The sequence below is a fragment of the Mytilus trossulus genome, chromosome 7, assembly GCF_036588685.1.
Source record: "Mytilus trossulus isolate FHL-02 chromosome 7, PNRI_Mtr1.1.1.hap1, whole genome shotgun sequence".
Taxonomy (NCBI): domain Eukaryota; kingdom Metazoa; phylum Mollusca; class Bivalvia; order Mytilida; family Mytilidae; genus Mytilus; species Mytilus trossulus.
Window position 1 is genome coordinate 72,057,772 of NC_086379.1, and position 27,592 is coordinate 72,085,363.

A 27,592-nucleotide genomic window follows, 5' to 3' on the forward strand; every position below is an offset into this window, starting at 1 on the left:
AGTCTAGCTAGCATACCAGTGAAATTTTGACTAAAAATAAGACACACTGAACAAATATTATATCTATTTCAACCTTGAAAATAATCATATAAAGTTTTGTGTTTTATTTAAACAGAACCAAAGTTATTCCAATAATGCTATAGAAAATTAGTTGTCTTGGAATTTATCAAAATTATTCAACATATAAAAGATTTGTGTGAGTAGCATTTTTGATATAATCATTGATTTCAGAGCAGTTGACAATTGACTCCTCAAATGAATAAGGTAAACATAATACAATACAGTAAATCATTGTATTTTTATACCACAGTCATATAATTTTTAATTTTTGTCAGATCTATAATATTTGACATAGGAAATTGCACTTTTCTGTTTTTTATTCTCTAAGCAAAATTCAGCCATTTTATATCACATAAATTTTTGTGCACACTGTTAGTTAATTTTCACTACACATAGGTTATAAATGTTTGGGAAAAAATATAAACAATAAAACATTTGGTTGTTTTCTTTATCAACTTTCATTTTTAAAGAGCCTATTCCTTTTTTTCCAATGTGTGATTCATTTTTCCAAAAATCTAATTCTTTACACCATTGGAATAAATATATTCTCTCAGATTTAATATGAGAATACAAAAGGATATCTTTTCAGTTATTAGAACTATTATCAAAAGATGGAAAAAAGTATAATCACAAAACTACCTAACTCTGAGGAGAATTCAAAACGGAAAGTCCCTGATCAAATTGCAAAATCAAAAGCTCAAACACATTAAACGAATGGATAACAACTGTCATAATTCCTGACTTGGTACAGGCATTTTCTCAAAAGATGGAAGACTGTTAAAAAAAATATTTGATAAATTTTCATTAAAGGCTGTCAACAACTTGTTCTATAAATTATGTTATTTTTTAATATATATAGGTATCAATGAAAATCAACTGTTTTATAACAAATATTTGAATCAACAAAAAATTGTCTTATTTATAATCTTTACTTCCATTAAACATGAAACCATTGTCATAATTATCATAGCTATATCAGTATGCATAACAACATAATAAAATGAACTTAAAAGTAAAAACAACTCTCCATGAGAGCAAAATTAAACAAAAATTAAATCAGATTAGATTTAAATTGCACACCATATTAATATAAAAAATATCATTTCTAGGAAAACATATACATTAACAAAATACAATAAAATAGATGAGTTTGACCCCAGTTGTAAATGTATTGCACTATAAGACTAGTGTACATATGTTAAGATATCTTTACCACCTTACTGATCATGACTAAGGTAGCTTTCCTTATGGGTTTTTTTAACGACATTGACTGGCTTTGAAGCCCTCGCACTGTCAGTATTGAAGGTAGCTAGGGTGTCTTCCTACATCTTGGATTTTGCCAAAAATGATAACAATTAGATTATGTCTTTCATGAAAACTAAAATTTTCACGAGTAGTTTGTAATTCATGTGTATTACTATTTATGGTTATATAGAAATTCAAGTGCTTTATCATATTCAGTGAACTTTTTTGTTTGATTCACTTTTTTCAATTTTTTGCCAAATAAGGGGAAGTACTCAGATGTAAGGGCAGATAAGGCTCTGTGTTGAAGACTGTACTGTGACCTATAATGGTTTACTTTAACCAATTGTGAGTTGAATGGCGAGTTGTCTCATTGGCTCTCATACCACATCTTCCTTTATCTATAAGGGGAGATCACTCAAATAAACTATTTTTTATAATAAATGTGTTGTGAATTTCCCTTTTTTATTGTGTAACAAGAAAATCATTCTGGCGACCCCATTATTTCTTTTTCTTATCTAAAAGCAGATTAAAAGAGCAATTTTCTCATATTTATCTTTAAATTCTATGGCGTAGTTTTCTTTTTATCACACAAAATTGGGTTTTCCATGCATAATCTTTAAAAAATCTGTGTTCATTAAAAGATCTATATTACTTTTTGATTTTCCAAAACAATGAGCAACAAATCATTCCTTTTCATTACAAAATACATATCAGATCTTATTTCATGTAATCAAATTCATTGGAGGTGTGTAGTACATTGTATCATAAATATAAATTTTACAAGAAATCTTTCTATGAATTATATTTCCATTCATACAAATATGAAAAGATTGAAAATTGTTTGATTGACACAGCTAATAAACTGTGTCAATGCCTCAACAAGATTCTGTCCATGAGATTAGCCAAAGTGAAGCACCAAATAGGCACTGATGAATTGATAAACACTTAATAACTGTAAAAGCAGATATTTTCATTGAGGAATTAACTTCATTTATTTCTTGGAAAGAAAATTTCCACGAAATTAAAACTCCCATGAAAATTTAACCTACCTATGATATCACTTCCATTTACTGGAAACAAAGAAATTAAACCCTTATGAAATCCTAAATAATATAGAAAGACAAAACCTTAAAATTTTAACCCAACATAAAATGAATGTTTCTACAGTATATCATTTAAATTCTGAAACATAACAATACTAAAGATTTCTTTGGTATGTGAGTTATTCCTCTAAATAATTGAAAATTCAAAAATCAGTACATGTTGCATTGGTTTTTCCTCGAATAGAGAAAAATGACCATGAAATAAACTGAATTGCTCCTACAATAACTGAGTAAAAACAGACTAAGGTAAACATGGCTGTTCTAAGTTCTTCAGATCCTTCTCCTTTTTGGTCTTTCAATCCATTGTAACCATAGAGATTCAAAATGGCCACCACAAACATTGGTGCCAATGAGATTGCAGGCTTTGTAATTAATGCATTAGTTCCAAATACCATAGATGATATCGGATGTCTGAAAAAGAAACATATCACTTCTTAATTTACTTTCATTATCATTGAAAGAATATATATGTGACTTTTAAAAAAAAATTAAAAAATGTAAACTATATGATGAAATTTTCTATTATAAAAGAATAATCCCATTGTGAAAGTGACTTAAAATTGTACATTCCAGCATACATAAAGAACAAGATGGCATGTTTTCTACCTAATGAGGCTGTCAAATGGTTCTGATTCAATATTGAGAAAATGGAGCCTACTTTCTCTCTGACAAAACAAAAGATATGTTGTTACTTACTTTCTTTTGTATTTTGCCATGTTGTCATCTGCTATATCTGATAATGGCATATTAAACAGAGAAAAGGAGGCAAAAGTCACACAACTGTAAATATAAAAGAGAAATAATGTTAATGTTACACAAACGACAAATTATAACCAAATGCTCTGCAGGGTGCAGCTTTAAACGACCGCAGAGGTTGAACCCTGAACGGTTGGGGCAAGTATGGACACAACATTCAAGCTGAATTCAGCTCTAAATTTGGATTGTGATTAAATAGTTGACACAGCATAGGTTTCTGACACAGAATGAATGTGGTCTAATGATCTTAAAGTATTTTTTTTGCCTTTGAGAATTCACTATGCAGTTGAATATTAATCCTCTCAAAAAAATGTTTGAAGAAATTTTCTTTTTATTTATGGAGTCTGAAATGATTCAACTACTATTCTGGACAAAGAAAGATAACTCCAATTGAAAATTTCTTGCTATTGCACAATATTGTGCAATTAGATATTTCTTGCTATTGCGCAGTACTGTTCAATTGAAAATACATGTATTTGCTATTAAGATTTCTTGCTATTGCACAAAATACTGTGCTATTGAAAATTTCTTGCTATTGCACAATACTCTGCAATTGAAGATCTTAACTGTTGCGAGTGATTATTGAAAATTGCACAATACTTAATATAATAATTTTGGATCCTGATTTGAACTAACTTGAAAACTGGGCCCATAATCAAAAATCTAAATACATGTTTAGATTCAGCATATCAAAAAAACCCAAGAATTCAATTTTTGTTAAAATCAAACTAGTTTAATTTTGGCACTTTGGACTTTAATGTAGACCAATTTGAAAACAGGACCAAAAATTAAGAATCTACATACACAGTTAGATTTGGCATATCAAAGAACCCCAATTATTCAATTTTTGATGAAATCAAACGGAGTTTGATTTTGGACCCCGATTTGGACCAACTTGAAAACTGGGCCAAAAATCAAAAATCTAAGTACATTTTTAGATTCAGCATATCAAAAAACCCCAATTATTCAATTTTTGATGAAATCAAACAAAGTTTAATTTTGGACTCCGATTTTGACCAACTTGAAAACTGGGCCAATAATCAAAAATCTAAGTACATTTTTAGATTCAGCATATCAAAGAACCCCAATTATTCAATTCTTGATGAAATCAAACAAAGTTTAATTTTGGACCCCGATTTGGACTAACTTGAAAACTGGGCCAATAATTACATTTTTTTTAGATTCAGCATATCGAAGAACCCCAAGGATTCAATTTTTGTTAAATTCAAACTACCGGTACATTTAATTTTGGTCCCTTTGGACCTTAATGTAGACCAATTTGAAAACGGGACCAAAAATTAAGAATCTTCATACACAGTTAGATTCGGCATTTCAAAGAACCCCAATTATTCAATTTGATGAAATCAAACAAAGTTCAAATTTGGACCCTTTGGGCCCCTTATTCTTAAACTGTTGGGACCAAAACTCCCAAAATACCAACCTTCCTTTAATGGTCATAAACCTTGTGTTAAAATTTCATAGATTTCTATTTTCTTATACATGTACTAAAGTTATGGTGCGAAAACCAAGAATAATGCTTATTTGGGCCCCTTTTTGGCCCCTAATTCCTAAACTGTAGGAACTTCAACTCCCAAAATCAATCCCAACCTTCCTTTCGTGGTCATTAACCTTGTTTTAAAACATCATTGATTTCTATTTAATTATACTAATGTTATTGTGCGAAAACCAAGAATAATGCTTATTTGGGCCCTTTTTTGGCCCCTAATTCCTAAACTGTTGGTACCAAAACTCCCAAAATCAATACCAACCTTTCTTTTGTGGTCATAAACCTTGTGTCAAAATTTCATAGATTTTTATTTACTTAAATTAAAGTATAGTGTAAAAAACCAAGAAAATGCTTATTTGGGCCCTTTTTGGCCCCTTATTCCTAAAATGTTGGGACCAAAACTCCCAAAATCAATCCCAACCTTCCTTCTGTGGTCATAAACCTTGTGTTAAAATTTCATAGATTTCTATTCACTTTTACTAAAGTTGAGTCCGAAAACTAAAAGTATTTGGACGGCAACGATGAAGACGATGACGCCAACGTGATACCAATATACACCCAAAATATTTTTTAATTTTTGTGGTCTTATAAAAATTAACTGGTTTATGACAAGTTTTAATCTAAAAATATCTGCATTACCAGTACACATCATAAAAAATGCTAGATAATACATTATCGCTATTTTGTGAATTTTTCCTTTGATCTTTTTTTGTGATAATTTTCATATCATGCTACTCGCTTGAGATGGAAAATTATCGCTAGAAACTAAGCATGCATGTGGCTTTGCTAATGGAATTGACATAAAATTGACAACGTCTTCATAGGTAAAATAGCGATAAAAAGATTATCATTGATCATCTTAACTTGATTGCCTTTCTGGCTTTCTCTAACCCGGCTCAAGCGAGAAAAATCTTGTTTAGATGATCACAGATAATCTATAACTATCACCAGATACAACTTAGAAAAAATGTCTTGAACCACTGAGTTCTAATCCTGGGTTTTTTGGGCCTCATATAATGCTTAATCTTTAGATTTCGGTTTAAGATTTTGAACACTTTTTTATTTGTTTTAAGTTGTTATTTTCGCAATGGTATTGTGGCTTGTTTTGTTTTTTTGCTTTTTAACATGGTTTTTTTTTGCACATTTGGTTCCAGATACATCTTTTTGAATTCCGTAAATGTACTAGTAATATGTACTTACCTATCTAATAAGACAAAGAGCATCAGCAGCCATGGTTTGTTCCATCCCCAGATGTACATAAAAATCCCAGCCACAACAGTGTACATGTAACTACATCTGATCACAGAGAAATAGGAATACCTCCTTATCAATGGTGCACCAAATATCACCAACACCTGAAATCAATAAAAATACAACATTTTATTCAATTAAGGTGGTACCCAACACCTTCTCTAAAATTAATTTGGCTAGTTTAATTTTCATAAAATTTTGATGAAGTATTTACTTTGACCCTTTGACAAAAATATAAAAAATTCCAAAAATTTAAACCAACCATTCCATCAGAAAAATTACGCTGGTAATATAGCAGTTTGACAAATACTAATTTTGATCATTGAGAAGCTTAATATTCCCTTTATATCACAATGAAATTTAAACGTTAAGCTGAATTTACAGGGTTATCTCCCTGTAGTGTTAGATACCTCCTTAAGTGAGAGCAATCTATGCAGCAATATCTTTTAATGACAAACTTCAAGACATGGTATCATAAGGTGGTATAATACTGGTCTTTGAAAAGTAAACAACCTATAATTGTGAAGAGTATTGCAAAATTCAGCCAAAAAGCCAAAAGAACAATTAACAAGGGTTGAGAATTTGTGCTTTGATGCTAGTTGTTTTCACAACTTGCTTTTTGACTCCATTAAGGCCAGACAAAAATCAACAAAAGAAATAGTACAAACATGTTATCATGACAAGACTTACCGATGCTGAAATTGTTGTTGCACCATAGAATATCTTTCTAACATTGAGTGGAATATCACTGTCTGAGATTAACTGATCACAAATGATTGCTGTAAAATTACTAAGGAATGTATTGTGAAATTGGTGAAAAAAGTTAGTGACGACAAATGATATAAAATTTCTGTCTGATAAAATCTGGCATGTCTGTTTACAATAAGATTCATCCATTGTTTTGGCATGTGATATATCAACACCCCCGTCTTTTTTGTCCGATAAATTCATTTCTTTCAAATCATATTCAGTATGAGCATTTTTTCCTGTGTATCTAAACAATGTCCATGAAACCAGGGCTAAAATTACTGTGGTTATCTGAAACGCTAGGAAATTGTGAAGACTATTTGAGGTGAATTCTAGAAACAGAACACTTGTTCCTCCAATCAGCCTTGCGACCTCTGCATATCTTGTTAGTGTTATTCTGTCATTAGTGTCTTTAGAAAGCTCAGAAAACAATGAACAAGCTGCTAATCCTACGAAAGTATACATTGTATCCCAAAGAAATAACGCTACAATTAAATGTAGTCCAACAATCCATGTACCATGGCCCCATGGTATCCATGGTATTATAAATGACAAAGCAAACAAAGGTCCAGAATACATTATACTTTCTCTGCGGGTTTTTGTAAACGATAAGTTTGTACTATCCTGAATGTATGCAAATAGTGGATCATTAATGGCATTCCAGATCATAAACAATACTTGAGACAACTGGAACCATTTCTCATCAATATGATAAAAGTTCATAAAAACTTTCACATAGTAGAATGAAAAGGCTCCACTTATAAGACTAAAAGCTGTGATTGATGCACAATATGCCAGAATGGATTGGTTAGTTAATGCCATGGTCTTCAGCTATCACACAAGAATTCACAATTCATCCACAGTGCAGCAACTGAAATGAATCAATGTTTTTTTTATTACAAAAGACAGGAAACTTTTCCACAAAATCATTTTCTTTTGTATGTCAATGTATTTAAACTTTTGTCAATTCTTTTGTCCCATTTAATAAATACCGGTACTATGAATGCAATAGTTACTGTCCAAATTACACTGATTTAATCATAAAAATTTAAATGATGAGCAAAAAATTTAGTCCCAATTGTTTGCATAGTTTTTGTTGTTAGTATTCACTTTCAGTTATTATGAAAGGCATTACAGCAACAATATTCTAACCTTGTACCCAAGTAAAATCTTGTAATTTAAGGTACAAACATGTAGTTTAAATCACCATTTAAGAGCATTACAACATTATCATTTATTTATCAAATAAGAAAATACATAGGCACGTTTAAAAAATATACATATAACAACATATAATTATCTGCTAAATACTAAAATAGGGTACTATTACAATAATATATCATATCTGCAGTGTTAAGACTGCAAAATAATTGGATGTTTTTTCGAAAAAGTTTGTAACAAATAAAAAACAGTGATTCATCTTTTAGTTGTTTACTGTAGTAGAAAATAACTTTTCACTGAAAGAGCCAGCAGAAAGAAAAAAAAATATCTGTATGTGTGTAACCCTTAAATAGTTCACATCTTTTAATTTATACATTTTTTTTATAAGCTCAAACTTTTGACAACAGTATTATTTAACACTGATAGATTGATTGGTTGGTGTTTAAAGCCACTTTCAACACTTTTGTACTATTTTGTGGTGTTCGTTTTTATTGGTGGATGAAGCCTGAGTGCCAGGAGAGAACCCCAAAACTTTGGTAGGAAAACTGACAAAATCAGACAATTAAGATTAGTGTCCAGGGTACCTGCCAAGTTTGGGGTTGGAACTCACAACCTCAGTGTTGAATGGCTAATGTTATAGTAGTTTGACTACTTAGACAACTCTCCCACTTATTATGATAATTTTGAAGGGATATTAATTATATAAACTGAACAACTAAATACCAGCATTTAAATAAGTTAAAAGGGTATTTAAACACATACAATTACATACTCATTCAAACAATAGAGTAGTAGATTGAAAACACTTTGGACAATATGAGATGCATTGGCCATGATTTGGCATGAAAGGTTGTTCATGTTAAAAACCTGATAAAATACCATGTTAACACATAATGCTATAAAATCATACATAATGCAATAAATATAGTTTTAACGCATTAAAACAATACAGTATTTTATAAAGGCATTTAAGAAATCTATATTTTAACACATTAAATTTTGCATTGATTAAGTCTATAGAGGTCTAACCTGTAAATGAAAGAAAAAACATTCATCACAATAAAATGACTATCTCACTTGCATAATTGTCATTATAAAACACATTTAAATTCAACACTTTAACTTTATGTTATTCTAACGCATCAAAACAATGTTTAGTTCATTGAAACATTAATTCATGCATTTGAACATCTTTAAATTAAAAGAGGGACGAAAGATATACCAGAGGGACAGTCAAATTGGCTAAAAATGAAAAGGACAAACAGACAAACAATAGTTCACATGACACAAAATAGAAACTAAAATATAAACCCCACAAACCCCACCAAAAGCTTGGGGTGATCTCAGGTGCTCTGGAAGGGTAAGCAGATCCTGCTCCACATGTTGCAACCGTTGTGTTGCTTATGAGATAACAAATCCAGTAAATAGTCTAATTGGGTAAATTAAACTGTTTAAACATCTTTTTGCACATCATTTTTAATTTAAACATAGTTTATTGCTTTGAAACATAGTTTAATGCTTAATGAGCTAAAACATTGGTCATGTTAGTAAGGCATTAAAAACATTTTATTTGCTTTAAATGCAATGATGTCGTTTTAGTAAGGTTCCTTTTAACTTGCTACAGTTCCTTGCTCTGAATTACTTACATATTTGTTATAGCATTTATGGCCAAATTATTTTCATTACATAAATTGATTTTACTGACTACAAAATGTATTACTGATCTCATATCATCATCTGTAATCAAAATTTTGGAAATTATTATTTTCTTCTCCAAGGTTTTTATAAAGGGGACAATATAAAAGGAACTTTATCTTCAACTTTAGCAACTACAAGATTTGCAGAATCTTTCAGTTGCTCAAGTTTTTGATTTACTGTATCTCTCATTTTCAATGGAAAGCGAATGTGCACTTATTCTAATTATAATGAGATTAAGTGATCTCTTATATTTTGGTATATCAAAGTTAAGGTCAAATTATGAGCAAATTTTACAATTATATCATAGTTTACCTGTGTTATTAGATTTATTATCTCAAGTTGATTTTATATTTTGCTTTATACATGTATTAAACATTTTCAATTCATATGATATAAAATATTGATAAAGCTCCAGTTCTGTATGTTAAAGCCTTTAATCTTGTTTAGCCTTACCATGGACACCCAAGATATTTATATAGTCTTACTATAAATCCTTGTTTCTTTTTTAATCAAAGTGATGGGACTCTAAAGTGGGATGGTCTGCCAGTTAATGTGGCAAACAATAAAGTACGATGGTTTCTTTATTTTTCTAGTGCTTTTATATTACAAGTTAAAGTGCAATGATAACACACCAAAGTGCGATGGTGTAACATGCTAGAAAGCGAATGTGTAATGGAATTGGGGTTTAGGCTGTGATTTATCAGTTTTTTTTCTATTCCGACACCTTTTTGTCAAGAATACTATGATAATTATAGGTGTGCAAACAAAAATATGTGATTTGCTACTATCTGACCTAAAATTAACTTGCATTTCAATACAACTGAAATTATAAAAAAAAAGTATTTTGATCTCATTTTCATTTTGATCCGTTGTTGTTTCAATATCTGAAGTTTTTTTTGGTCTTTGGTTATATTTTGTATTTTTCCTACTTTCAACCTCAAAAACATGGAACTGTTTTAATTAAGAGCGTCAACATCGGTTTAAATGAATAAAAATTAATAATACTTCAGTACAATTGATTGAATTACGTGCGTTTAGTGGTTCATTTTTGTATTCTGATGTTCGTGGAATGTTAAGTCTTTCCAACAGTTGTCTTTCCTGAATTCAACAATACCGTGTCGCCCTAATCGCAGGTGTTCATTTCCGCATTTACCTTGATTTTGAAACATTAAAGAAGACACATAAAACATAATGTCACGGGAGACATTAATCCTTTTACTGATATATTTTTCTGTAAATATTGGTAGGTTGTTTTAAACTTTTCCTACAAGACAACACCTGTAAAATTTACAAGTCTTCAAAAATCTGCAAAATGTAAAGTACTATAGTACTACAGGTGTTGACTCACCAGATTTACTTTTAGAAAATAAAACATCATAAAAGCTGTAAAAAGACTCAAAGCATGTCAATAATTAATTGGGGGGTGGGATCACCTGACTTTGTTGATCAAAATACTGCTAAATATTAACAAAACTGGCTTTATTCCAGTATTGTCTTCCAGAATTATTTTTAAGATTTTGTACATTACTTTGTTATGAATTTGGTGAACCAACACCTAAAGTCGTTATCATGCAGTTGGGTCATAGTGGGTGGATATATCTTAAGGTATTCACAGTTGTCTTTCACTATAAAAGTAGAATAAAACGATAACAAAGATAAACAACACCCATCATGCAGTAATTGATTTTTTTTTTATAAACGGATTAAATCTAAAGCTAATTTAATGCCAAAAGGTATCAGAATATGAATTTCTATATTTTTTTTACCTTAGGGCATGCATGATCTCTATTTAGGATTTTCTTGGTGCTAATTGTAGTTATATGGTTCGCTACTGACCCCCTACCCATCCATAGAGGGTAAGTAAAATCCACAGGGTGTGAGGCTGGAGGTCATATCCCCTATGGATTTTATTCACCCTCTATGATATGTAGGGTCTCAGTATTAACTGTATAACAAATTTATTGAACGCTGGACTTTATCTGCTGTGTTTTGTTGAATAATCAACAATGACTCACAACAACATCAATAGATGATGTGACCATTAACAGTAAATCTGACATCATGAACCCCTATGAAATTTACTACCCCCTACTATAAGTTATATGGTTCGCTACTGACCCCCTACAGATCCATAGAGGGTTAGTAAAATCCATAGGGGGTGATGTCGAATCCCCTATAGATTTTATTCACCCTCTATGGATCCGTAGGGGGTCAGTACATTTAGTTAACTGTATAACGAATTTATCGTACGTTGGACTTTTTCTGCTGCGTTTTGTTGAAAAATAATCAAAGAAACACAACAGTATTAATAGATGTCACAATTACCGCGTCACGAAACCCCTATGAAAATTAGGATCCCTACGGTCTTATAGGGGTTAACTACGTGACGGCGTTAAACCAATCACAACGTGATAATTTAGCTGCGGTACGATAAAAATCCTCAGGGGGTCACCACATGACAGCTTTAAAACAATCAAGACTTGATAGTTTACCCACAGTGCAATAATGACACAATTTAAACCCATAATTTTAAGGAAAATGCCAAGTCCACTGTTCCAAATTAATAGATATTGCATGAAATTATACACAAAAAAATCAATGTTTGATTAACCAAAGTTTTTTTTTACACTGGTAAGAGGTACATTTTGCTAGTAGTTAAAAAGGAAACAGATTTAGAAAATAAGAGATATTTAATCAACTTTCATAAAACAGCAACTCTGACACACTAAACAGTTAAAGCAAAATCCATTACAAAATGGAAGTTTGGAAAAGTCTTATAATTTATAAATTTCTTTTTCAGTTTCAGGATTGAATTGTTATCAGTGTAACTCTACATTAGATTCAAACTGCGCAGAAACATTTGACCACAGGCTGGAAAACAACCCTCTACAACCTAAAGCATGTACAATTTATCTGGCTCAGTACTGTGTCAAAGTTACAGGAATATGGGGAGGTAAGATCAATATCTAACTTTTTATAATTTATCTAGTTTAGTATGTTGTTAAAGTAAGTTGGTTATGAGGAGGTAAGATCACAATCTACACTGTGTACAATATATGACGTCATATGTCTGTCAAAAAAGCATGTTGGTACAGTAACATTGTACATGTAAGATTGAATAAGTTTTGGAAGTCAAGTGCTTCTTATCCCTTCTTTCCTTTAACTTGTTTATGACTGATGTTTTTTAACTTGCAAATAGTGAAATAAAACTGATAAAAAAATTATTTTGCTTTGAAATACAACTGTAAATTAGCATCATTGACTAACTTACAAATGATTTGTGCAGGGGAGATAACTTATCTAAAAATGTTTTAAATTCAGGGGAGATAATTAAACTGGATTTTACTACAATTGAAAAGAATACCACCAGATCAGGTTTCTCATGTTTTTTTAATTATTTATTTCCTTTATTATGTTCATTTGGGGTTTATGATAATTTTTATTAAGATTTCAGAACCCAAAATTTCATTAAAATAAGTATGTGATCTACATCTTGAATAGACTGCTTTGAATGCTTAGAGATTTAACATTCTTTCAGGATAAATTTTCCGACATAGAAATTTTGCATCTCTTCATATTACATAAGTATGTATTATTGTGTAATCCTTATATTTTTACCACTGTTTCAGGTATTGTTGGAACACACAGATTCTGCAGTTCAAAAGATCTTGGTGATCGATGTCAGAATGTAATCTACCCTGATCACGACAGAATGTACAGGCCATGTGTGCATACATGTTCTGCTGATGGTTGTAACAGTGCTGCCACCTACTGGACAAAAAGGACAATAGCTTTCATAATAACATCTGTATTTGTTTCTATGAAAATGATGAAGTTTTAAATATGCAATAAATGATCTGTTCATTGTAGATATCATCTATTCATTATGTATATATATATACAGAATCTTGAAAATACATGTACATGTAATTGACTACTAACTTGTATAGTATAATTATAAACATTTACAACTGAAACTTAAGGAAATTTTCAATCACTCATTTTTTTCTTATCACTTTAATTTCATGGAAGAAAAAATATCTAAATCTTCTACCACAAACTTATACCAGTCAAATGAAGTATTTGCACATGCACTGTCAATTATTGGCTGCACTGGTCTTAATAAATGAAGAGAAGCAAAAATTAGACCAGGATTTGTATTATATAACAGATTGTACTTTCAATTTTTCTTTAGATTTCCTAAAACAACATCATTAAATTATGTTATTTTTTGTTCATTGGCTATAAGAACATAAGAAAATCTGATTTAAGACATGGGAAATAGTCTGTTTATTAAAGACTTTGCAATTATTTGTTCAGCACTTCATAGGACATCTGATTTTCTCTGTGCCATATAATATAAATACTTTGTGCATGTATATAGTTTTTGTTTTCACATTCCAACAATTATTTTCAAAAATGCTCAGTATTCTAAGACAAATGTTAAAATCTGTTTACATTTGTACAATTGTCACTTTTAAAGAAACAATGATTAAAACACTTTCTATGATCATACTCTAAGCATAGTGATTATATCCTTTAAATTCGAAAAATAACTAATAGTTTCACATTCAGTTTATGGTATATAGATATTGATAATTGTTTTGTACCGTCGTTTTAAAATATGTAAATTGTATGCAATGTATATAGATAAAAGAGGTTAGTGATTATATTTTGTACTTTCATAGAACATATCATAATTGATATCATCAGTAAACTAATCAAGCAGCATCATCAACTTAAGCGATTAGTGTGGAACCTTTTGATAACCTGTATTTAAAAACCGAAACATTCACACAATCTCCCAAGTTTTTTGGAAATTCTTGTTCGCCAACTAATTATTTTTTGTTTTTTTTATTTTCAATCATAAGTACATGCATTAGTTGTGTTTATTGATATTTTTAAGGTTGTAAAATTTATGGTTAATTACCAAGTTTAAAAAAAAATGTTGTTCAAATATTTGTTGGCCTGATATAATCAAAAGCAATTCAAAAACAGTTTCATATCAATTTCATAAAAATGTTTTTATTTGTATAATTGTATATATAGAAATGATTCAATTTCTTTATTTGTACATATCAATTTGATAATATGATTTTTTTTTCAATATACAAGTTTCTTTTATCATTCCATTTTATATACTTTACAATGAAATAAAAATAATATATTTGACAATTTATTTGGTTATTTCTTTATCTTATAATGAGTGAATGTTAGTTATATCTTGTAATATTGTGTTGTGTACTCCCTTGTGCAATGTAAGTTATTTTTACTGTAAAATAAGTAAAAATGATAATCAGTTTACTTACAAAAATATTCCCACAAGAGTTGTCTTTCACAAAAATATCTACCTACATCAAACCAGCTATGGGTTAACCCCAGCCATGGGTTAATAGCCGGCTAGATGAAAGTCGTCAGCCTTGAAAGGCAATTCATATAGGAGAAGAAAACTCTGATATAAAATACCGGGTAGATTTGACTCGTCAGCCTTGGTCTGCAACGGATCTATAGGAAAGAAACCTTGAGTAAAGATTCTCTGGTTCTCCAGGTTGGGGATTGAGCGATAGGCCAACAACCTATTCTTGTAAAAAAACTTTAAAAAGTTACAGAAACGCGAAATGGAAGAACAACTTTTCATTCGCGCCCTATGTGACACATGTGTCCTATCATCAAACCATGACATCATTTTCATGGTTTATTAGTTTTTTGTTTTCGTCTGTTTTTCTGCCAGTTTGTGTGTATGTACAACATTGGTGGTCTTAACTATTTTAGTACAACATTTGATAAGATGGTGTTTTTTTTAACATTTCAAGTACAGTATTGATTGCTTTTATACCTGTTTAAGTATAATGTGTGATGTCTTTTGTCTTTTCACTCGTTATAATCCACCATCTATTGTTTTACATCTAAACAAGTTAACATTTGTTGTCTTTATACCTGTTTAATACACAATCTGTTGTTTTAACACAAGGCACACAATTTGTTATAAATACATATAATTGTAATCCATGAGTAATGATCCTGTACTAACTACAATACTAATTGTAATCACACACTCATGAACCTGATGAGTTGTTATTGTACAATAAGAACACCATTAGTTAAAAACAGTTAAAGTCAACATTTAACTTAGAAAAGCATTAATTGGCAATGCCCAGTATCACTAAGAACAGCATGAGGTGAAACTGTACACAAAGAACACCAATAGTTGTCATTGTAATTAAGGACACTAATAGTTGTCATTGAACACCAAGAACACAAATAGTTGTCATTGTACACCAAGAACACAATGATGATTGTCATTGTAAAACAAGAAAACCAATAGTTGTCATTGTACACTAAGAACACAAATAGTTGTAATTGTACACCAAGAACACCAATAGTTGTCATTGTACACCAAGAACACCAATAGTTGTCATTGTACACCAAGAACACTATTAGTTGTTATTTTACAATAAGAACACATTTGGTTAAAAACATTTAAAGTCAACATTTAACTTAGAAAAGCATTAATTGGCAATGCCCAGTCTCACTAAGAACAGCATGAGGTGAAACTGTACACAAAGAACACCAATAGCTGTCATTGTACACTAAGGACACTGATAGTTGTCATTGGACACCAAGAACACAAATAGTTGTCATTGTATACCAAGAACACCAATAGTTGTCATTGAACACCAAGAACACCAATAGTTGTCATTGTACACTAAGGACACCAATAGTTGTAATTGTACACCAAGAACACCAATAGTTGTCATTGTACACCAAGAACACTATTAGTTGTCATTGTACAATAAGAACACCATTAGTTAAAAACATTTAAAGTCAACATTTAACTTAGAAAAGCATTAATTGGCAATGCCCAGTATCACTAAGAACAGCATGAGGTGAAACTGTACACAAAGAACACCAATAGCTGTCATTGTACACTAAGGACACGGATAGTTGTCATTGAACACCAAGAACACCAATAGTTGTCAGTGTACACTAAGGACACTGATAGTTGTCAGTGAACGCCAAGAACACAAATAGTTGTCATTGTACACCAAGAACACACCGACAGTTGTCATTATTCACCAAGAAAACCAATAGTTTTGTTGCACTAAGAACTCCAATAGTCATTGTACACTAAGAACACAAATAGTTGTCATTGTACACTAAGAACACAAATAGTTGTCATTGTACACCAATAACACATCGATAGTTGTCATTATTCACCAAGAAAACCAACAGTTGTCACATTGTACACAAAGAACACCAATAGTTGTCATTGTACACCAAGAACACTATTAGTTGTCATTGTACAATAAAAACACCATAAATGATAAACATTTAAAGTCAACATTTTACTTAGAAAAGCATTAATTGTCAATGTCCAGTATCACTAAGAATAGCATGAGTTGAAACTGTACACAAAGAACACTAATAGTTGTCATTGTACACCAAGAACACCATTAGTTGTCATACTACACTAAGAACACACCAATAGTTGTCATTGTACACTAAGAACACCAATAGTTTTAATTGTACACCAATGACACCAATAGTTGTCATTGTACATTAAGAACACTAACAGTTGTCATTGTACACCAAGAACACCAATAGTTGTCATTGTACACCAATAACACTATTAGTTGTCATTGTACACCAAGGACACCAATAGTTGTCATTGTACACTAAAAACACTAACAGTTGTCATTGTACACCAAGAACACAAATAGTTGTAATTGTACACCAAAAACACAAATAGTTGTCATTGTACACCAAGAACACCAATAGTTGTCTTTGTAAACCAAGAACACCAATAGTTGTCATTGTACACCAAGAACACTATTAGTTGTCATTGAACAATAAGAACACCATGAGTTAAAAACATTTAAAGTCAACATTTAACTTAGAAAAGCATTAATTGGCAATGCCCAGTATCACTAAGAACAGCATGAGGTGAAACTGTACACAAAGTACACCAATAGTTGTCAGTGTACACTAAGGACACTGATAGTTGTCATTGAACACCAAGAACACAAATAGTTGTCATTGTACACCAAGAACACATCGATAGTTGTCATTATTCACCAAGAAAACCAATAGTTGTCATTGAACACCAAGAACACCAATAGTTGTCATTGTACACCAAGAACACCAATAGTTGTCATTGTACACCAAGAACACTATTAGTTGTCATTGTACAATAAAACACCATAAATGATAAACATTTAAAGTCAACATTTAACTTAGAAAAGCATTAATTGTCAATGACCAGTATCACTAAGAATAGCATGAGTTGAAACTGTACAAAAAGAACACCAATAGTTGTCATTGTACACCAAGAACATCATTAGTTGTCATACTACACTAAGAACACACCAATAGTTGTCATTGTACACTAAGAACACCATTAGTTGTCATACTACACTAAGAACACAACAATAGTTGTCATTGTACACTAAGAACACCAATAGTTGTAATTGTACATTAAGAACACTAATAGTTGTCATTGTACACCAAGAACACCAATAGTTGTCATTGTACACCAAGAACACTATTAGTTGTTATTGTACACCAAGGACACAAATAGTTGTCATTGTACACTAAGAACACTAACAGTTGTCATTGTAAACCAAGAACACCAATAATTGTCATTGTACACCAAGAACACTATTAGTTGTCATTGTACAATATGATCACCATAAGTGATAAAGATTTAAAGTCAATATTTAACTTAGAAAAGCATTAATTGTCAATGTCCAGTATCACTTTGAAAAGCATGAGTCGAAACTGTACACAAAGAACACCAATAGTTGTCATAATACACCAAGAACACTATTAGTTGTCATAGTACACAAAGAACACTAACAGTTGGCATTGTATACTAAGCACACTTTTAAATGTCATAATACAAAAAGAAAACCGATAGTTGTCATTGTACACCAAGATTACTATTTGTTATCATTGTATACTAAGAAAACCAACAGTTGTCTTTGTACACAAAGAACACTAACAGTTGTAATTATATACTAAGAACACTTATAGTTGTCATAATACATCAAGAACACCAATAGTTGCCATTGTACACAAAGAACACTATTAGTTGTCATTCTACACTAAGAACAACAACAGTTGTATTTGTACACAAAGAACACTAACAGTTGTCATTATATACTAAGAACACTTATAGTTGTCATAATACATCAAGAACACCAATAGTTGTCATTGTACACCAAGAACACTATTAGATGTCATTCTACACTTAGAACAACAACAGTTGTCATTGTACACTAATAACACACTAATAGTTGTCAGTGTACACTAAGAACGCCAATAGTTGATTACTGTACAATAAGAACGCAAATAGTTGTCTCTGTACATTAAGAACACCAATAGTTGGCATTGTACACTAAGAACACAAATAATTGTCTGTGTACACCAAAAACACACCAATAGTTGTCATAGTACACAATGAACACTACCAGTTGTCATTGTATACTAAAAACACTATAGTTGCCATAATACACTAAGAACACCAATAGAAGTCACTGTACACTAAGAACACCAATAGTTGTCATTGTACACTAAGGACATTGATAGTTGTTTTTGCACTAAGAACACTAATAGTTGTCATTAGATATAGGAAGGTGTGGTGTGAGCGCCAATAAAACAACTCTCCATCCAAATAACAGTTTAAAAAAAAGTAAACCATTTTAGGTCAATGTACACCAAGAAAACCAATAGTTGTTGTTGCACTAAGAACACCAACAGTTGTCATTGTGCACTGATGAAACCAATAGTTGTCATTGTGCACCAAGAACAACAATAGTTGTCATTGTGCACCAAGAACAACAACAGTTGTCATTGTACACTAAGAACACCAACAGTTGTCATTGTACACTAAGAACACCGATAGTTGTCATTGTACACTAAGAACACCGATAGTTGTCATTGTACACTAAGAACACCAATAGTTGTCATTGTACACCAAGAACACTATTATAGTTGTCATTGTACAATAAAAACACCGATAGTTGACATTGTGCACCAAGAACAACAATAGATGTCATTGTGCACTAAGAACACAAATAGTTGTCAGTGTACACTAAGAACACCAATAGTTGTCAGTGTACACTAAGAACACCAATAGTTGTCATTGTGCACCAAGAACAACAATAACTAATAAATATATATATAGTACTTACAGAAAATATAGAAAACTGGGACGAGTTCTATTCTCGGAGTCGCTTTGTATATGATGATGATCAACACATGGCATTCTTATTTTAGCTAAGTCTTGAAGTTCCCATTATGATGTGAATAATGTATTTCAAGACGATTCTGGACCTTTTCATTGTCCGACACTTAACATCATTACCTGTTATTTGACACGTTGAATCATACATGTTTATATCAGTATATATAAGCAGCTCGTTAGATTTTTATGATAAAAAAGAAATTGACGTTTCAATGAACATAGTTGTTGTGGATAGTTGTCTCGCTGGCAGTCATTTCACATTTTTAGCTCACCTGGCCTAAAAGGCAAAGTGAGCTTTTCTCATCACTAGGCGTCCGGCGTCGTCCGTCGTCGTCCGTCGTCGTTAACTTTCACAAAAATCTTCTCTGAAACTACTGGGCCAAATTAAACCAAACTTGGCCACAATCATCATTTATGTATCTAGGTTAAAAAATGTGTCCTTTGACCCGGTCAACCAACCAAGATGGACGCCATGGCTAAAAATAGAACATAGGGGTAAAATGCAGTTTTTGGCTTATAACTCAAAAACCAAAGCATCTAGAGCAAATCTGACAGGGAAAAATTGTTTATCAGGTTAAGATCTATATGCCCTGAAATTTTCAGATGAATCAGACAACCCTTTGTTGGGTTGTTGCCCCTGAATTAGTAATTTTAAAGAGCCGTTTTTGGTTATTATCTTGAATATTATTATAGATAAAGATAAACTGTAAACATCAATAATGTACAGCAAAGTAAGATTTACAAATAAGTCAACCTAGCTGACCGAAATGGCCAATTGACCCCCTAAGGAGTAATTGCCCCTTATAGTCAATTTTTAACAATTTTCATAAAATTTGTAAATTTTTACTAACATTTTCCACTGAAACTACTGGGCCATGATAGAGATAATTGTAAGCAGCAAGAATGTTCAGTAAAGTAAGATGTACAAACACATCACCATCACCAAAACACAATTTTGTCATGATTCCATCTGCTTCCTCTGTTTAATATTCACATAGACCAAGGTAAGCGACACAGGCTCTGTAGAGCCTTTAGTTTTATATAGTTAAGATATATTATTTATTCAAATGTTCTCTTATATCCTTGAGCCCTGGTATCAACTGCATTCAAGTTACCTATGATGCTTCCTTGTTTGCTTTTGATACAGGTAGGAAAGAGACATTTACACACATTTTACATGCCTATGGCCCATAAGGTATCGCCCCCTGGTGTCAGCTGCCTTTAGGAAACCATAATGCTTTCCTATTTGCTGCTGACACAGGATGAGTCATGGACATGTTTAATTTCTACTTTCTTTTTGGCTAATTATTATATATTTAATTGATCCAACTTTTTGTGTACTATACATATGTGGATATCTATTTTTCTTTTTTTCTTTTTGGGCTGCTTGTTTGTTATCTATATCAACCACACTTGCAATAAAATGCATTAGTATTAAAAAAAAAAACATACTATAGATTCTTTATCTACGTATTCTTTAAGAACTTAAATAGTTCTCGTTTAACTTTTTTTTTTTATCTCATTGTTTGTATTGTATTATAATTTTTTTTATTGATGTTGTAATGTTTATGCCCTTTGGGGCCCATAATTGGAAATAAAATATCTTATCTTATCTTATAGTTGTGGATGATAGTCATCTCTCTGTCAATCATACCATATCTCCTTATTTTTATGTAGATCTTTATCAAATGTATTAATTTGTTTTCAAATTCGTAAATATATTTTAAACAATATACTTATTTGTGATATTAATGTTTTATCTAGAAACCACAATGACACTTTATTGGCACAGTACGTAACCACAAATTGAAAAACAGATTTATATTTTAATGATGGTCGATGTAGGCGAGAAGTTTAGGACAAACAGTACATTTGTTATTGGATACAATTTTAATCCTTTTTACAGTCCTATTTTGAGGGACACCTCATCAAATTATATAAAAGCCTTTTACCATAAACTTTATTTCCCAACTACAGAATGTTCTTCTTTAAAAACACAAATGGTACCAAATTTTCTGCACTAGATGCGTATATCGACAATCAATGTCTCTTCAGTGATCATCATGCGACTTGAGGCCACATTTGAAAATCCAAAGCTAATCAAAATGATGAAGAGCAATGAAACAAAAAGGACACAAATGTAAAGCCAAAGCGGCAGGCAAGGAATATTAAATGATTTCCAAATTTTAATAAAAAAAATCATATTTCATTGCCAGCACTGTCTACTGGCATGGTGATACCATCAGTGACTATGAAGCCACCAACATAATCGCAGTATCAGCATAAACGGTGCCAATTTTTCTGAACCAATCTTCCAGATCTCCTTTTAACTAATATTTAAGTTGTTGTATGTAGTTTAATTTAGGTGTTTTCATTGCTTTAATTAAGTATTTACTTATGTATCTATTAATTTCAACCATGCTAGTGGTAGTACCATGCTAGTGGCAGTACCATGCTAGTGGCAGTACCATAGCGGATGTTTTGTTACATGCTCCATTGAGAATATATAAGTGGGCTGATATCTGATATGATAAATGGCGTTTAGGCAAACGGATAATAGATTAGTGATACAAACAAAATGAAAGATGTGGAATAACTACAGAAAAAGGATGAATGAAAACAAATTAGTCGTCATGTAGATGCATTTAACAGTACCAACTGAACTGCATGTTTATCCCATCACTTAGGCTTGTAAATCCTCAGTCTTGGCAGCTATTACCGCCAATGGCTGACGTAAGAATGACATAATATAGTAAAAAAACACAATGATATTTATTGCTTTTGTAGTTCTTTTTATATGTATCATTACTAATCTTTTTCCTGTATGACACTACTTTCCTCAATATTTGTATTCTCGAGGTACGATGGAGACGTTGTCCTCTTAGCTAGTCTTTGTGGTCCAACAGTGTTCCGACAGTGCTTAATCGGTAATCATGTTAACACATTGTTGGCCCTTGTAACGGAGATATCGTCCTCTGAATTAAATTTTTTGTCCGTCTTGGTTGTTCACAGTGCTTCATTTCGGACAGTACTCTATTGGTATTTTTGTCCGTCTTAGAACTAGTCTTGAACGATCAATAATAACCAAAGTTCTCTGAGTTTCCATGTTAGCAATATTTTACACTTGTTGTAACGATTCTAAGCACATCTCTCGTCAGATATGATTACGTTGGAAGGTTCAATCACCATGATAGACAAAAGTCGGTACTTCTTCATTATCTATTTGTATATACTGGTCATTAGTGTAATGGCTTGACATCACAACAACATACTGTACTAATGAAAACAAGGCACAAACATATTTATATACATATTTATAGGTTCAAATGAGGATTCTGCATGATTTATGATCAATCATACTGGTATAAAACGATCAACGAACAAATAATGTTCGTTAGACAGAGAAAAAAGTATGGTTGCTATTCATTGAAGTTTGAATGACATTATGTAAAAACATGATTTTAGAGTATAAAATATAAAAACAATCATCCTGAAATGAAACGATCAACGAAGTTCGTAAGACGGAAAAAAGTATGACAGTTTTCCATGATTGCTGTTCATTGAAGTTTGAATATAAAAACATGATTTAGAGTATAAAATATAAAAACATGATTTAGAGTATAAAATATAAAAACCCACCTGTAAATCTCTTAACTTTTATCAGCATACCGTGTAAATCAGATAACTTACTTTTTTATAGAAGCTGCACACTTTTGTAAAGAATTATAACTGTATTTTGATGTGTGATTTGATAGCTTTCCGAGATTGCGATTTTCAAAAAAAAAATCTGACCACAGTCACGTCGAAAAAACGGCTTCCAGCTCTTGTAGTTTCAAACCTCAAGCATGGCATAAGTGAAACGACAATAATTTTGTTTAAAACTAATGTTTTTGTCATTGGTTATTCAATCTTAAAACATACATTCTTGTGGGGTTTTATAAATGTGTCTGTGTCTATATCTTTTTAACAGTTCTCGTACCATTCAGTTCAAATATCTGCCACGGTCGTTTTGTATAACTAAGAATCAGTGAGTGAACTATCTTATTCATTTATATTTTAAGAAAACTTATTTATTTGAAATCAGTTTTATACTTTCTTCTGTTTAAAGGTATCCGTTGTTCTTTGTCGTATCTATACTGTATAAAATGTTGATCTCCCGACACCAATGCAGCAGATCGTCTGCTGTCAATATACTTGAATAAAACTTTGATCTCCATACACCCAAGCGGCAGTCGTTGATGTAAATACTGTGGTATTATAGTGTGATGATGGATCTTAATAGCAAATAAATAGACGTGACATTTATTCATTTAATGCACATTTTAGTGAAATAAATTATTCCGATTAGTGGCGATATGATATACATAATGATGTATATTGCGTATCTCCTGCACGCGACTTAACCATCGTCTGCAGATAAAGTTTTGTACCATAATCCAACTGCCTCGCTTCACTTGTTAGTATTTGTTAGAGTCATTCACACGTGGGGTGCTATTGTAGTGTTATAGATATGAGTTAAAACGCAGATTTTATTCTATTTCATTAGGAATTTATAATGGAAAAACATGCACAATTCCTCCAAGGAAGTGTGAAAAAGAAATCCGGTGGCAGGATTAAATGTACTGTGTGGATAGTAGCCACTGTTGCCACAAGTTTTGTATTTGTATTACTTGGATTTTTAGTATGGTCATTAGTTTCATATCATCAACATGTTGTTAATTTAAATTCTAGAGTGGAATATTTAGAAAATGAATTCTCAAACTATAAAAATGAAATAAATGTGATAGTAGAAAGAAAAGTAGAGGAATTATTAAATAAGGTAAGTACGGAAATTAAAAAAGGCTATACATACTTATTAAAACGAAATAGCTAATTTAATGTGAACAATTGTGTCTATTGATTAATTGGTGTTTGTTTGCTCATAGATGTAATACTCATCTATGGTTTGCTTTACGACCAGTGGCAAATGATTGTGTCTTTGAAATGAAAACATCTCTTTATAAATTTTTGGAGTCGGTTTAGCTGGATTTACCGTCATCAGGAACATTTAAAATCAAAATTTGAGAGCAATATAGGTATAAATACTTTTAGAAACTTTATATTAAAGGGACCAAACATAAGAGTAACCAAATTCATTTAAATTCAACTCTAGGAGAGTTGGATTCTTATTCTTAAAAACATAATGAATTCATCAACGTTTTTTTATGGTTATTGGCTATATATATACGTTTTATTTATACAAATGTTTGTATATCAAATTATTTCTTTTAAAACCCCAGTTACTGACCAGTTAGTTCCTTTCCTCCTCTTTGTGGTCGATAAAGATGTTTGATGGCCTTATTAATTCAGGACATTCACATCACATAATAATTTGCCTAGCTAGAACTTAAAATTAGCTAGTGTTGCTTAGTTTTTAGTTTTCAGTGTTGTGTCTTGTGTACTAATATTTGTCTGTTTGTCTTTCTCTTTCTTATATCGATCTATGAGTTTGACTATCCCTCTGATATCTTTCGACCCTCTTTTGTTGACGGCGTTTGACCGTTTTGCTATCCTGGATGTTTAAGTTAGCAGTCGTTAGTTATTGACATTTTATTAGATTTATTTTGGGGTTTCCTAAAAGGACTAATTGGAAGTGGGTAGGATTCTATTTTAATTTAACTATAGAGTATTGTTTTAGTTGGTATTTGCGGTTTCATTACGAATGCGCAAATTTCGTAATTTCATTTTTTTTTCTGTAGAAAGAATCTATTCAGATAATCGGTGATTTTCTTCTTCTTCTTCTTCAGAAATTAAAACATGTAGGATATTTACCTAACAGCGAAGAACATGATCGGGTCAGACGTCAGAGTAATTGTAATTGTCCACCAGGTAAGATATTCTCACTACATTCCCCCCGGTTATATGGCTTCTCATTTTACAACATATTTAAATTTCAGGGTGATACTACACCTTTGTAATTGTGGGTTTGTATTGAATATATAGAAATTGAGGGCATGGGAAAGCTATTCATATTACGGGAGGAATACTACTTTATATACAAAACTAATTATTTCTAGTTTCAGTTTTCAGTACTTGACGATGTAATGTTTACAAACTATATGTAAATTATTTCATTTGATGGATATACTGAAGAAAGTTTACGGTTTCCCTTAAGTTTATGGATATTTGATAATGAAAGCCTATAATTGTAATAGAATAGAAAACCACTCTCCCACAAAGTAAGATGTAACACAATACCAGTAAACATCAATTTCAACGTAAACAAACCATATCTATCATAACGTTCGGGAAGATAAAATTCGGCCCTGGTCTTGCATTCAGGCTCAGTAAGCGCATTGGTTTGTTGGTTGCTTAACGTTTGATTAGTGACAATTTTTTATGTGTTTTCAGATTGATTCCAATAAATAAATTAGAAGAGGAACTTTTTTGTACTCTACTCGCAATAATTTGAATAAAGTATTGGTTTATATTGCGCGAGAATAACATTATCTTTCAGGGGTATGCGAACAAAGTTCTGTTTCTTAGTCAATTTCTCTATCTGAATATATGTACTCGAAATTCAATTCTATGTCTCAACTCGCTTTAGTCCTTTTAAACTGAGAAAAGGCATCCCTTCAAATCCAAATATTTTGATTTTTTGAATGGCAGGCCGAAAATAATGGTTGAAAAAATCGGTATAGATCTTTACTGAGATGTGAAAATTTTAAGAGAAGAATATTATTTGTTTGTAAGTTTTTAAAACAAAATAAAAATAAATTGGAATTTTCTTATTTTTCCGACAGTTATTTTAAAAATACAGAATACATTTTTAATTTGTGTGATTTTTCCATGCCTTTATTCTTTGTTATAAGGGGAGATAACTCACATAATGTAACTTTTACAAAGAGATGTGTAGTGAATTAACATACATGGTTGTGACTTGAATCATGGAGAGTTGTCTCATTGACACTCCTACCACATCTTCTTCTATTGATGTATTTTGCTTTTATCCCGAAAACGTTTCCTATTACCGCAATTTTTCTTTCTAATTTTTTAAAACAGTGTACAAGAGCTCTCTTCTCATACTTTTTCATAAAACCACACACAATCAGGTTTTCCATGTATTATCTATACACAATGTAACAATTTTACACAACCTCTAGTATTAACACCTCCCCCCCCCCCCCCCCCCAAAAAAAAAAACCCGCTTTTTGTTTCGAAGGCTCTCTGTATTTGATATTATTGTTTGGGAATGTCAATATTATCTTCTAGACTGCAATTTCAATTCTGTGCCGCATGTCCTCTTTTGATATTTTTTTTATCTTATCTGCTTCGATATGCAGATGTATTTATTTTAAAGGGCACATCTCTCTGACCATCTCTTTCGTGTAACTGTTCCTTACGGTATATGGATACTTTTAAAAATAGAATTTAGCTTTCAGTATTTTCCGTGGATGTCCTTCATATATACTATAAACCTAACTTCCAAAATTACCTATACAATTATCAAATTAACAAGAAGTTTAGTGGCAACTAATGTAAAAAAAATATCTTAATTTACTTTCCCTGGGCATTGTATACAAATATAAAACAACCATTCAAATAATCCTAGACTAGATCCTTTAAGAATCGAAAGAAGAACATATGTGGTACATGTGGTATGATAGCCACTTAAAAAGGCCTCAACTGTAGACCAAATGACATGTAGACGATAAGTAAACGAACGACCTTCGGCAATGATCGAGTCTTTAACAAGCTTAAAGGCATCGACATGGCAATTGTAAAACATTTCAAACGACAAAACTGATGGTCTATATACATGTATTCATTAATGATCAT

At 31.4% G+C, this 27,592-nt stretch overlaps 3 protein-coding genes across 11 annotated transcripts in view; 2 read left to right on the plus strand and 1 right to left on the minus strand.

The window, feature by feature from the left end:
- Positions 1 to 1,051: 1,051 nt before the first annotated feature.
- LOC134725730 (transmembrane protein 180-like) lies at positions 1,052 to 10,668 on the minus strand. 2 transcript variants are annotated; one of them, XM_063589768.1, is made up of 5 exons: positions 10,557 to 10,668; positions 6,613 to 7,540; positions 5,872 to 6,026; positions 3,105 to 3,188; positions 1,052 to 2,819 (listed from the first exon to the last, which is right to left on the minus strand). In XM_063589768.1, the coding sequence occupies exons 2-5, from the start codon at positions 7,489 to 7,491 to the stop codon at positions 2,552 to 2,554; spliced, it is 1,386 nt and encodes a 461-aa protein (XP_063445838.1). In that variant the 5' UTR covers positions 7,492 to 7,540; positions 10,557 to 10,668; the 3' UTR covers positions 1,052 to 2,551. The 2 variants fall into 2 exon arrangements, with proteins under 2 accessions (XP_063445838.1, XP_063445839.1); XM_063589769.1 differs by having other exon boundaries at positions 10,542 to 10,637.
- Positions 10,532 to 14,703, plus strand: LOC134725731 (U-scoloptoxin(05)-Sm1a-like). Its single transcript, XM_063589770.1, has 3 exons — positions 10,532 to 10,771; positions 12,329 to 12,481; positions 13,158 to 14,703. Exons 1-3 carry the CDS (start codon positions 10,720 to 10,722, stop codon positions 13,367 to 13,369), a joined length of 417 nt encoding a protein of 138 aa, XP_063445840.1. The 5' UTR covers positions 10,532 to 10,719; the 3' UTR covers positions 13,370 to 14,703.
- A 9,215-nt stretch (positions 14,704 to 23,918) lies between these two features.
- LOC134725733 (collagen alpha-1(XIII) chain-like) overlaps positions 23,919 to 27,592 on the plus strand; it is a 70,310-nt gene continuing 66,636 nt past the window's right edge. For 4 of the 8 annotated variants that reach the window (XM_063589772.1, XM_063589778.1, XM_063589779.1 and 1 more), the window contains exons 1-2: positions 23,919 to 24,593; positions 25,561 to 25,642. In XM_063589772.1, the coding sequence (XP_063445842.1) occupies positions 24,330 to 24,593; positions 25,561 to 25,642 (346 nt within the window). In that variant the 5' untranslated portion in view covers positions 23,919 to 24,329. The remainder of the gene's footprint in view (positions 24,594 to 25,560; positions 25,643 to 27,592) is intronic. The other 4 variants (XM_063589780.1, XM_063589776.1, XM_063589777.1 and 1 more) reach the window with 3 other exon arrangements.

Bases quoted from the DNA above. Each gene is read 5' to 3' on its own strand.
- LOC134725731 (XM_063589770.1), top strand. From the start codon at position 10,720: ATGTCACGGGAGACATTAATCCTTTTACTGATATATTTTTCTGTAAAT. The intron at 10,772-12,328 runs GTAGGTTGTTTT...TTTCTTTTTCAG, and splicing joins ATATTTTTCTGTAAATATTG to TTTCAGGATTGAATTGTTAT. The intron at 12,482-13,157 runs GTAAGATCAATA...CCACTGTTTCAG, and splicing joins AGTTACAGGAATATGGGGAG to GTATTGTTGGAACACACAGA.
- LOC134725730 (XM_063589768.1), bottom strand. From the start codon at position 7,491: ATGGCATTAACTAACCAATCCATTCTGGCATATTGTGCATCAATCACA. The intron at 6,027-6,612 runs GTAAGTCTTGTC...TATTGATTTCAG, and splicing joins CAACAACAATTTCAGCATCG to GTGTTGGTGATATTTGGTGC. The intron at 2,820-3,104 runs GTAAGTAACAAC...TTTCTTTTTCAG, and splicing joins ATGGCAAAATACAAAAGAAA to ACATCCGATATCATCTATGG.